The 12257-nt window shown below is 38.7% G+C and overlaps 1 protein-coding gene across 3 annotated transcripts; it reads left to right on the top strand.

The window, feature by feature from the left end:
• The first annotated feature begins 723 nt into the window (after positions 1-723).
• LOC306988410 (uncharacterized protein) lies at positions 724-11664 on the top strand. 3 transcript variants are annotated; one of them, XR_013795395.1, is made up of 4 exons: positions 724-1165; positions 1946-2123; positions 7784-8193; positions 8279-11664. XR_013795395.1 is itself a non-coding variant. In XM_079593385.1 (3 exons), exons 2-3 carry the CDS (start codon positions 2069-2071, stop codon positions 8932-8934), a joined length of 1206 nt encoding a protein of 401 aa, XP_079449511.1. In that variant the 5' UTR covers positions 724-1165; positions 1946-2068; the 3' UTR covers positions 8935-9161. The 3 variants fall into 3 exon arrangements, 1 of the variants encoding a protein (XP_079449511.1); XR_013795396.1 differs by having other exon boundaries at positions 730-762; positions 8279-9261; XM_079593385.1 differs by having other exon boundaries at positions 7784-9161.
• Positions 11665-12257: the final 593 nt, after the last annotated feature.

Raw genomic sequence — 12257 nt, 5'->3', positions numbered from 1 at the left:
GGGTCATAACGTAAGGTACAAGGTAATGGAGCCTTTTATACATTGTCGGGTTTCTTTAGAAATAAATAATGGACAAATGGAGTCTTTGGACGCCTCAGATGTAAAGTTATTCGCTGTCAAAGTGACGCCAAAATGAATGGGAGTCAATGGGATGCTAACAGCAGGTGATGTTCTGCTACAATGGCGGCTCCCGGGGAGACTTCAGTTTCCGGCAGATGGATTACCCCCTTGCCGGTGAACGGTTCTGCGCAGATTTTGCTCATCTCAAACAAGTCTAATGATTCAGATTTCTCTCAGCACAGCTACTAGAAGACTGACAGCTTTCAGACAAGTTGCTCACGTCACATCTACGTTGTCAAGCTCAGTTTGAGGCTGCGCACTACGCCTGGCGATCAGGAAGCGAGTGCTTCTATTTGACTTCACTTTTCTCCGTTGAAATCTATGGGTCCCGGGTCGCTGTGTCCAGTTTATATACAGTCTATGGTGAAAACCCTCTATACACTTTTTTTATGGTCTATTTTTTTTTCTCAATATCATGTACAAACAATATTGCAACAAAAATATATAATTACAATATGAAGAGAGGAACAGTTGCAAAAGTGCATTACAGAAAAGAAAAAGAGGCAAGGCGCATCTCAAACAAGCCTGGCCTATTATGTGAGGAGTACTGATTTACTCCAGCAGGTGGCAGTAATGTGTTGTATAAGTTGAAGTGCATTTGCTAAGGAAGAGAGTTGAAATTCACGTGGAATAAAGACGCCAGTACGTACCAGCCATTTCTTTTATCTTTATTTGTTGTCTCTTGAACAATATATTAAGGACATTAAAACCTGAAATAAAACTCCAGAAAGGTGTACAATATGGGACCTTTAATTTAAAATTGTAGAGTTTGCGGTAGGCTACTAGTGGATGTGACTTTTATTTTGACAATGGAAATCCTGGGTTTAAACTGCACCATAGGTCTATGGTCTACACTCTACACGCAATAACCCGTCTTCACGTTGTATCGCTACACGTTAGGTCTACAGAAATAGCTGTCTGTATGGCCTTCCATTCGTCTAAGGAAATATTTGACTTTTCAGCCTTCCATAACATGTACATTTTCGTCGCGGAGTGATGACGTCACCACTGGCGCGTTCTCACTCAGTCAAAGAAGTCTTCTGAGGTGAGCTAAGTTACTCACAGCGATTGGTAACACAATCATGACAAAAGTTTGTATAAGCAACTTTGTTGCTGTCCTTTCTGTCTTGTTTTCATTTGATTCTGCGCTATTTGTTTGCCTTTTTCTTGCGTCTCTGCCTGCTTGAATACACATTTAGCGTAGCTGGCTTCTTTGTGCGGTTTTTACCGTTTTTGTGTTTGTTTTTGTTTGTTTGTGTGTATGACTGTTTCGATGTTTGAAGTAGTAATGTTATTGCTCTTGTACATTTGATGCACTATTAATGTTTTTCTCGTTTTAGGCTGTGAGGAATAATACTAGTGCAGTTTTATCGTCTTTTTCAGAATACTGATGCATATTATCTGATTATTTATAAAAATTATTATCTCTTTATTCAATGTCAACAGCTTCTGTTTTCTCATTTGTTAGATCTCTTGAAAATTGACTTTAATCACTTTAATCTGTCCCTTAAAGTAATTCCATTGGTGGAAGGAAAAGTGAACTCTTTTGAGATCTTAAAGATAAACCTCCCTTAACTTCATTAATTTTGTGAAAAATAAAAGTCACATCCACTAGTACTGTATATGGGGTGGAAAACATGTTTATATAAAGCATTAAACAAATAAATAACCAGCTAAAAAAAAATACGAGAAGTTTAATAGTTGAGTCAAATATAAAACTATTTCATTTATTTCACATTTTGTTAAATTGTTAGTGGATGGTTAAACGTAACACATAAATGCTTAATGTGTAATTTAATAACTGATTTATTTTTTATTTTTGCAGATCTGATTCTCCCATTATGCAGCAAATGGCGTTCAGTGAAGCTCCTCCCACAGGAATTCACCAATAGTCCTAAATGCTGGAATATTTTCATCATCTTACAAGTGAAGAAATAGAGTTGGGAACATGAATGATCCAGAACCCTGCAGAATAAAACATGAAGATACTGAAAATCTAATAGGTTGGTGTTTATTCTTGATTCTTCATTAATGATGCTGAAGAACAGTAAGGTTATAAAACTTGAAGCAGTTCATCCGATTTAATGGCTGTTGTTAGAACAGTCATTAGAACTGTGAAGGTTCTCATGCGCCCTGTTTCCAGTCCTGGAAAACACATGTAAAATGACCTTGGAAAATCTTGTTGGTGTCCTGGAAAATGAACAATTAAAGGGGTCATGACATGAGAAACCAAATTTACCTTGATCTTTTGGTATATAAGAGGTCTTTGTACCATTAAAACGTCCTGCAAGTTTCATAGCTTAAGACGTCCTCCCCATTATAAACAAATCATTTATTTAAAGGGTAACTAAACACTAAACCAACTTTTTTTAGTTAATGATCTGTACGAATGGAGCTTCATAAATGCTGTTCATTGATTCGAGTACTTTTTTTAACATTTGATTATAAAGTGTTTTAATTTTCAAATATATGGTGTAAAAACGTCTGAGTGCTGCCCTCTTCAGGTTAAACGGAATCTCCTGCAGTAGGGGTACTCTCTGACGTAGGGTACTCTCTGACGCTGCGAGCTCACCACGCCCCTGGCAGCCCCTGGTATAAAAGCATCTGGTTCCGTCAACACCAGAGCGAGTCAGGAGCTGGAAATTGGAATTACGAGTTTTGAAAACGATCAGGATAGCGTATTTTAGCATCTAGTTAGCATAGCATTTATAGTTATTTAGATTATTTTGTGTAGCCTAGGTAGTTATTTAGCATAGTTGTTAGTGTTGTTAGAAGCATAGTTAGTTAGTAGCATAGTATTGCATCAGTAGGATAGTGTAGATTTTTAGCATTAGCTTTATCTGTGTTTAGTACAGTGGTTAGGCTGGTATAGGTGTAATGTTGCCGGTTGCAACAGCACTGCTGGACTGTATAACTTCCCACCAGACTTAGAAATTAGGCGCCAGTGTTTACATGCACTTGTGTGCCAAACGCTGCTCTTCCTGCACGGACTCCTCAACCGCCGGCGCGTTTTGCTGGATATTTTTTTTCACATAGCGGCAAAATATGCTTAACGTAGGTCAATAGTAATAATAATCCACTCAGATACTGGACCCATTCTCTCTAGCGCGGCTGCTTCGCTAGCATCGTCGGATGCCGATCGCGAGGCGGGAGTTAATGCGATGCGACACCGCAGTTTGAGCTAGCGGCTCGAATTGATATGATTTTAGCTCTGTGTCCACAGACAATTCCTCCACTTCAGGTGAGAAAAGTCCTCAACTTTAAATGACCGCTCTGTTGCAAAGCTACTTGCGTCACTCTCCATCTTAGCGAGTCTGACAGCAGCTGTCAGTCACTGCGGGTCTGTCAATCACCCGCTCAGCCCCGCCCTCGGTTCGTCCGTTGGGCTCTGCCCACTTTTCCAGCATTTTTCAAATATTGCCAGTGGGTGGAGTCAGGCGCTGACCAGGGGTTTAGTTACCCTTTAATCAAGCTCTAAATACAGCTCGTTCTGGATCCATGGTAAGAAGTGACGTCACGGTACGAAGTGACGTACCAGCGTTTGCATATGACCGCCTCCAGCACAAGACAACTACGCTTAAAGCGCAAGACAACTACGCTCATTTCGTATCGTTGTCGCGCCCGCGCTCTGCGCGCCTCACAAGTGTTCAGTCGACGGACAGCGAGGGGGTCTGTGTACAGGGAAATTACGATGCCACGCAGATGTGCTGTTCCTGGCTGTGGACAAACAACATCTTTGAATACGCTGCGAAAGATCCAGTCGTCAGGGAAAAATGGATGCACTTTATTTTTTGCAGACGTCTCAGTCACGGCAGTGTTAGTTTAAGCGTTTGTTCTATACATTTGAAGGATGACTGTTTTGAGCTTTGCCAGAAAACTGTTGCTCAAAGATAAGTCCGTGCCGACTATTCTGGGCTCAACAACGACGACGCAAACTGTAAGTAATGTAATTTAAAACTTTAAACTACTTTTTAAATACGCTGAAAGATCCAGTCGTCAGGGAAAAATGGATGCACTTTATTTTTTGCGGACGTCCCAGTCACGGCAGTGTTCTATACATTTAAGGATGACTGTTTTGAGGAAAAAATCCCAATATGATGCTTGGCTTTGCTAGAAAACTGTTGCTCAAAGATAAGTCCGTGCCGAATATTCTGGGCTCAACAACGACGACGCAAACTTACTTTTTACCATGGCTAATATAAACACATTTGTATAAGAGAATCTTGAAAATATGTCGCCTTTCTAGTAGGCCTACTTGTGATAGAAAATTTAAAATGTTGCCTTTATCAATGCTGCATCTTCAAAGATGGCCTGTGCAAGTGTGCATGCATTTTTGTCCGTGGTACACCCTATCATTTCACTGGAATTAGTTAAATAATGTTAAACTGTTAGCAAATTAAGCTATAGGATAATTATGCAACAATAATCCGTTTTCAAGTGTCTCGGGTTAATTTTTTTTTATTAATTCAAAATAGTTTCACTTTCCATGTGGACACGGGCTGATCCAGTCTTCGTTGTTGTGGTGATGGTTCATTTTCCTCTGATTCCGGCTCAAACATAATAAGGTTTTATCATTGCAAGAGCCATCGCTTCGCATGCATCATCCGCTATTAAACAGTTGCGTCGAATCCGCAAATGATCTGGCTGGGGGCGTTAATAATTGCTGCATAGGCACTGACGTTAGCCAATCATAACAGTGGGCGTTAACACTGAACTCTTAAAGGGGAAACACCCCCAAAACAGACTGTTTGAATCAGAGGATGAGAAACAGGGTGGGAAAAGGTCTTAAATCACTACATTTTAAAAAAAAATTGTAAAAAAAACTATAGTAATACTATATTTGCACCTAAGGGAACATAATAATAAAATAAAAAAAACCATGTCATGACCCCTTTAATGTCAGTTGCAGAAAGTAGTATGTTTAGGGATGCTGAGTTTTGACATGTTAGAGAAGTATTTTGAATGGTGATGTGTACTCTTGAAACCTAGAACAGACCTGCAAGGTGAAAAAGGTGACATGTTTATGAAGTAAATAGTTGTACGGAGTCTGAGAGCATCGTCCCACAAGAGAAAATGTTTGTTTTTACATGTAAACGAAGCGTTCTGGTCCACTCAAATAAAGGGAAAAGACAACATTTGCTTTAAGTAATTGTATAGATACAAATATTTATTGACATTAGGGCTGGGCACTGACATAAATTTCTCAATTGGATTCGGTACAGTACATGGCAAATTTCCTCAAAGACAAAAATATCTCTCATCTAATGCAGTAAACTATACAGGCAACCACAGTTGGTACATCCTTATAGTATTAAAGATTAAAATTAATTGATTCGTAATTTATAAATTACATAAGGAAGTTTTTATAATAATGTTGTAATACATTTTTAATTCCATAATTATGATTCTACTAGTTTTTTAATATTAATATTTAAATGGTGGCTGTCATAAAATGGATTTTTTTCAAATATACATTCCGTTCCAAGATTGTGTGTGATGCAACTTACCTGTTTTTCATAAAGTAACGGCAGCCTAATATTCTTGCCTTTGTCTGTGTCATTAAAGGAATGGTTCGGAGTAAAATCAAACTAGGGTCTTTTGCACAATGACCTCAAGCCAAACACCCCACCAGAAGCCTTTTTTCCCTTGGTTGAACATTATTAAAGTTAGAGCTTATTTAGAGATATCAGCCGAATGGCTTAGTGCAGGCGCTAACGGATCCAAGGATGCACCTCGTAAATTACCCCACTAATAATGCCCCGGAATGGTACCAAACTTCTACAGTAGTACAAATAGGTTCTGTACTCATAAAACGAGGCATTGGAAAGTTTGAAAGTGTTTAAGTGTTATTTAAATAATCTCCTGATGTACTTACAAACTTTCCAATGCCTCGTTTTATGAGTACATAACCTATTTGTTAGCCTGACTTCGTCATACTCATATTCTAGGCAGAATGTGAGTCTGATACTGCTCCATAGGGCTTTGATTATGAGGCGTGTCTTAACTGAACCAGGGGAAAAAAACTGCAAATGGATAGACCTACAACCAATCAGAGCTCATGTTGAGCGACGCATAGTTGTCAACAGAGCTCAACTGCACGCACGCTGGAAGAAGTAGTAAATTAATGAGTGTAAACTATCTTTGCCGTTGTTGTAAAACTAATTTAAGAATTCACGGAGTACTTGCAAGCACGAATAGCATTTTTGAGAGAAATACAAAAGGTGTATGTATATACGTACAAGTTCTCCGTTTAGGATTAGATCTCGACAATAAAGCAAATAAATCTTCTCGTATTTGTCGGCCCTGTCTCAACTTTATAACACGGTTGCAACGCGACTTGACTGATTAAAAAAAAATGGAAAGACGACGAAAGAGACCAGGCTGAAGAACCGTGTTCATCTGAGGCTTCAGAGAAAAGAGATTGTGAGCTCATCCCTTCCAGCGTCCCATTTTCTTAGCGACCACCGGAGCCAGCTGATAAATTAAACTTTTGCCGAATCCCGTAGGAAGGACGGCAAACACATCTTTCCGATTGACAAATGCCTTGATTGTGGTTCTCTATTCGTCTTTTAAAATTAATGCGCTGTCGATTTCTTTTATAACAGACGCGATAGCGTAACTAAACATCTCAGTTCTCCAGCTGCAGTCATCTTTGTTGAAAACCAATTCAACCCAACCGCTCTTTGATGACGTGGTGATTACGTAACCGCAGATCATCTGTCCATCATCGATTAAAGCAATTTGATTGGCTCGGCCTTCTGGGAGTAGATAGTCCTCAACGGATCGAGTCCAGACCGAACTTCCCGACCAAAAAATATTGTGGGCTGGCACCCAGGCTACCTATTTGTAGAAGTTTGGTACCATTCCGGGCATTATTAGTGGGGTAACTTACGAGATACAACCTTGGATCCGTTAGCGCCTGCACTAAGCCATTCGGCTGATATCTCTAAATAAGCTCTAACTTTAATAATGTTCGACCAAGGGATAAAAGGCTTCTGGTGGGGTGTTTGGCTCGAGGTCATGGTGCAAAGGACTCTAGGTTGATTTTACTCCGAACCATCCCTTTAATGTTAATAAATAAGAAAAATACAGCTTTGACAAAGATGAATATTTAATTTCTACAGTGAACAAATAGTGTTATTTTACATTTAGACAGCTTGAAGGATAAGTGTGCCGCATGAAGTGAAGGGTGAAGTGTACACCCTTGGTTATGGGAGTATAACCATGATGATAGTATAAAATGTATAGTGGAATAATTATACATTAGGAAAGTAACAAACAAAACAGTACATACATAACTGAATTAGTGATCACCTCTAATAGCATGTTATGTCACATATACATGCTGACAGCACCATTTTAGTAATTAAATTAAAGCAAGTTAACCTGCCCGTGAACACTGTATTCTGTGATCAATCCAGGGTGTTTCCCTGCCTAGAGAAGCTGATAGTCTCCAGGATCACTGTGACCCTACAAAGGACAAGTGACTTGGGAATGGATAGATATCAGATTAAGAAAGAAAACTTAAAAATATCAGATTTATTTTTCTTGGTGAAGGCAGTTATTGGTTTCTTTCTGATAAAATATCAGGGTTAAATTTATTATTATTTCTCATTTCTCCAGTTTTTTTCTGATTTACTGAAAATTAAACCTTTCATTTTAGACATGATGGAAGACAACAAGGAGAGTGAAGAACTGAGAGAAGCAAAGGAGAAACATCATCTCAAAACTGGTGAAAAATCTTCAAGTTGCTCACAGACTGATATTAATTTATTGAGAAAATCTTTCACCTGCCCTCAGTCTGGGGAGAGTTTTACAGAAAATGGAATCCTGAAGAGACACATGACAATTCACACTGGAGAAAAGTCACACATATGTGATCAGTGTGGGAAGAGTTTCACGAAAAAAAGAAGCCTTAATATACACCTGAAAATCCACACTGGAGAAAAGCCACACACATGTGATCAGTGTGGGAAGAGTTTCACGATAAAAAGAAGCCTTAATAAACACATGATAATCCACACAGGAGAGAAGCCGTACACGTGTGATCAGTGCGGGAAGAGATTTGCACATGTAAGCTATTTTAATTCACATCTGCTATTTCATTCTGGAGAGAGACCATATAGCTGTGATCAATGTGGTAAATTATATTTTTCAGCATCATCCCTGAAGAGACACCTGAAAATTCATTTAAAGGAAAAGCCTCACGTGTGCTCTTTGTGTGGAAGTAGTTTTACTCAGCTGGGTATTTTAAAAATACACCAGAAAAGACACAGTGGTGTGAGGAATCATGTGTGCTTTGATTGTGGGAAGTCCTTTATTACAGATGCTGAAGTGAAACAGCATCAGAGGATCCACACTGGAGAAAAACCTTTCAAGTGTTCACACTGTGACAAGAGATTCAGTCAGTTAGGAATCCTCAAATCACACGAGAGGATCCACACTGAAGAAAAACCTTTCAAGTGTTCACACTGTGACAAGAAATTCAAATGGCCAGCATCCATGAAAAAACATGAGAGGATCCACACTGGAGAAAAACCTTTCAAGTGTTCACACTGTGACAAAACTTTCATTCAGTCAGGAAACCTGAAGGCACACGAGATGATTCACACTGGAGAGAAGCCGTACAAGTGTTCACACTGTGACAAGAAATTCAAATGGCCAGAATCCATGAAAAGACATGAGAGGATCCACTCTGGAGAAAAACCTTTCAAGTGTTCACACTGTGACAAGAGTTTCATTCAGTCAGTACACCTGAAAAGACATGAGAGGATCCACACTGGAGAGGAGCCGTATCACTGCCCTCCTCCATGAGGGAAGGGTTTCACTCATTTATCTTCTTTACAACAAGCGACAGGACAACGAAACATCATCCGAAGTTTTTACAGTGAACAGAGTTCATTTTCAAGACGGGCGGTTTCAAGTGTGATTTCAGATCAACTCAAAAGCTGTGTCCATATTCAGTGGCTGCATCCTTTGAAGGCAGCACTGAGACTAGCTAGTGGATGGTATATCCGATTGTGTCACCGTGGCACTACAAAGATTGTTCAATTCAATTCAAATTTATTTGTATAGCGCTTTTCAGAATACATATTGTTTCAAAGCAGCTTTACAGAAAATGCATTTCAGAAATGTACATACAAAAATACAGTTAGTTAATCATAAATTTAGGGCATAACATATCGCCGGGGTTGGGTTGTCTCTTCACAGGCGTCGAGTCGTGTCATCACAGGCGTTGGGGCATCTGAAGTCTCCATGAGAGGCTGGATACTAACTGGAGCTGACAAACTCTATTTGAGTTATCTCGGGACAGGCGTCCCGAGATAACAACAAAAAAGGGCAGATGGGAAATAATTAGCGTAGCTGCTGTTCATAATATGAATGCATTTGATCTGATTTAACTGTAGTATAAAAGGTATGAAATGCATTATATGAATGCTTGGCTAAAGAGATGCGTCTTTAATCTAGTTTTAAACTGGGAGAGCGAGTCTGAGCCTCGGACAATATCAGGAAGGCTATTCCAGAGTTTAGGAGCTAGATGTGAAAACGCCCTCCCTCCTTTAGTGGACTTAGATATCCTAGGTACGACCAGAAGCCTCGAATTTAGCGATCTTAAAGAGCGCGATGGAATATATGGCGATAGAAGATCTCTTAAATACACAGGAGCTAAACCATTTAGGGCTTTATAGGTCAGTAGCAATACTTTGTAATTGATACGGAACTTAATAGGTAACCAGTGTAGAGATGATAAAATTGGTGTTATATGATCATATTTTCTTGATCTAGTATGAACTCTAGCAGCTGCATTTCGGACTAACTGTAGCTTGTTTACGGAGGATGCAGGACAACCAGCTAATAGAGCATTACAGTAATCTAGTCTCGAGGTCATGAATGCATTAACTAACTTTTCTGCATCAGAAACAGAGAGCATGTTACGTAGCTTAGCAATGTTTCTAAGGTGGAAAAAGGCTGTTCTTGTGACATTTGAAATATGATTTTCAAAAGACAAGTTGCGGTCTAGTATAACACCCAGGTCTTTTACTGTAGAGGATAAAGTAACAGGACGTCCTTCTAGATTAAGGTTGTATTGTAAGAGGTTTTGTGGGCAGTTTTTTGGACCAATCAGTAATACCTCCGTTTTATCTGAATTTAATAGAAGAAAATTACACGTCATCCAATATTTTATATCTTTAACACACTCTGTCATTTTAGATCATTTAATGTTATCATCTGGTCGTGATGAAATATATAATTGAGTGTCATCAGCATAACAGTGGAAACTTATTCCATGTTTCCTTATATTACCAAGTGGCAGCATATAAATTGAGAATAGCAGAGAGCCTAATACAGATCCTTGCGGCACTCCATAATTTACTGACATTATCTTTGATTTTCCCCCATTTAAATGGACAAAATGGTAACGGTCTGATAGGTACAATCTAAACCAGCTTAATGCCTGTCCCTGAACACCAGTGTAATTTTGAAGTCGATCTAAGAGTATTTTATGATCTATAGTGTCGAACGCAGCACTAAGATCGAGTAAAACTAGTATTGAGATACAGCCTTGGTCAGAAGCTAAAAGTAAATCATTTGTAATTTTAACGAGTGCAGTTTCTGTGCTATGATGTGGCCTAGTAATGGGCGATATAAACGATATGCGATATAAACGATACAAAATTGGCCTACGATAGAGATTTTAATCCTATTGCATTATCGTGATAATGCATGACGCAATCTACCCGCGAAATTTAGAGCCACGAGCTGCAACCGGCTGAAACGCATCATATTCGTCGTCATCTTGAGTAAACATGGCTGAAAGCGAAATGGAGGAGCTGGTGAAAAAGATCGGTGCAACATCCATTATTTGGATATGGTTCGGATTTAAGCCGTCCGACGAGCAGCAGCAAACTATACAGAGTGCGTGGGGCAACAGTTCGGTAACACACACGACTAATCTGTTCTACCACCTCAAACCGAAACATGTCACTGAATACCAGCGCGTATTCACAAAATAGTGGTGTAAACACAACATCTCTGTGTGTGCCCGATTTTAAGATTCGTTGTTGTGTTGCTTTTCAACTGAGAATACATCAGTTTTTCTGCTCTTTGCATCTTTTGTGTCCTTTAAAAAAAATAGCCAAACTACATTTGGAGTGCCTTCTGCACTGGTCTGCACTTTTTACTGTCTATGGCATGGCAATACTGTAAATAAACTTTTATACTTGAAGCATTTTCTTTAGTTGACGTATACAGGTGAAACTAATATATTATATAGACTCATTACATGCAAAGTGAGATATTACAAGGCTTTATTTGTTATAATTTTGATGATTATGGCTTACAGCTTTATGAAAACCTTTTCACAATATTCTAATTTTGAATTTGGGTTTTTTATAAGCTGCTAGCCATAATATTTAAACATTAGTTTCTTTAAACAAACATTAATATTTAAACAAAGTCTCTGCAGCTAGTGTTCTTGAATTTTATTTATCTGCAACATTGTGTTGTATAATTACAGTTTTGCACAATAAATGTTCTCAAAGCTATATACACCGTTTCTTTCTTTCTTTAAAAAATGTTTGGCTTTCCTTAGGGTCTGTGTAACCTGTTCTGAAATGGTTTTATTATAATTTATATATCGTGATATATATCGTTATCGCAAGAGGCTGCAATGTATATCGCAATATGGATTTTAGGCCATATCGCCCATCCCTAATGTGGCCTGAATCCTGACTGAAATTTTTCATAGATATCGTTTTCTTGCAAGAAAGAGCACAATTGAGCGGACACAACTTTTTCTAGTATTTTAGACATAAATGGAAGATTTGAATTGGGTCTGTAATTTGCTAGGTTATTTGGATCTAATTGTGGTTTCTTAATAAGAGGTTTTATAACTGCAAGCTTGAAAGTTTTTGGAACATGTCCTAAAGATAGAGACGAGTTAATAATATTGAGAAGAGGCTCTTCCACTACAGGTAACACTTCTTTCAGTAGTTTAGTGGGTACTGGATCTAATAAACATGTTGTTGGTTTAGATGCAGTGATAAGTTTATTTAGCTCTTCCTGTCCTATAGTTGTAAAGCGCTGTAGTTGTTCTTGAGGGGCGATAATTGAGGCTGAATCATAAGACGCTGTCA

This window comes from Phoxinus phoxinus, assembly GCF_949152265.1.
Source record: "Phoxinus phoxinus genome assembly, chromosome: 20".
In the NCBI taxonomy this organism is placed as follows: Eukaryota; Metazoa; Chordata; class Actinopteri; order Cypriniformes; family Leuciscidae; genus Phoxinus; species Phoxinus phoxinus.
The sequence above is the reverse complement of the archived record's forward strand: the minus strand, read 5'-3'. Positions and strand labels throughout refer to the sequence as shown.

What these genes read in the sequence shown, in the direction of transcription:
- LOC306988410 (XM_079593385.1), top strand. Translation starts at nt 2,069, where the DNA reads ATGAATGATCCAGAACCCTGCAGAATAAAACATGAAGATACTGAAAAT. An exon ending in AGATACTGAAAATCTAATAG is followed by an intron (nt 2,124 to 7,783) that starts GTTGGTGTTTAT and finishes CTTTCATTTTAG; the next exon opens with ACATGATGGAAGACAACAAG.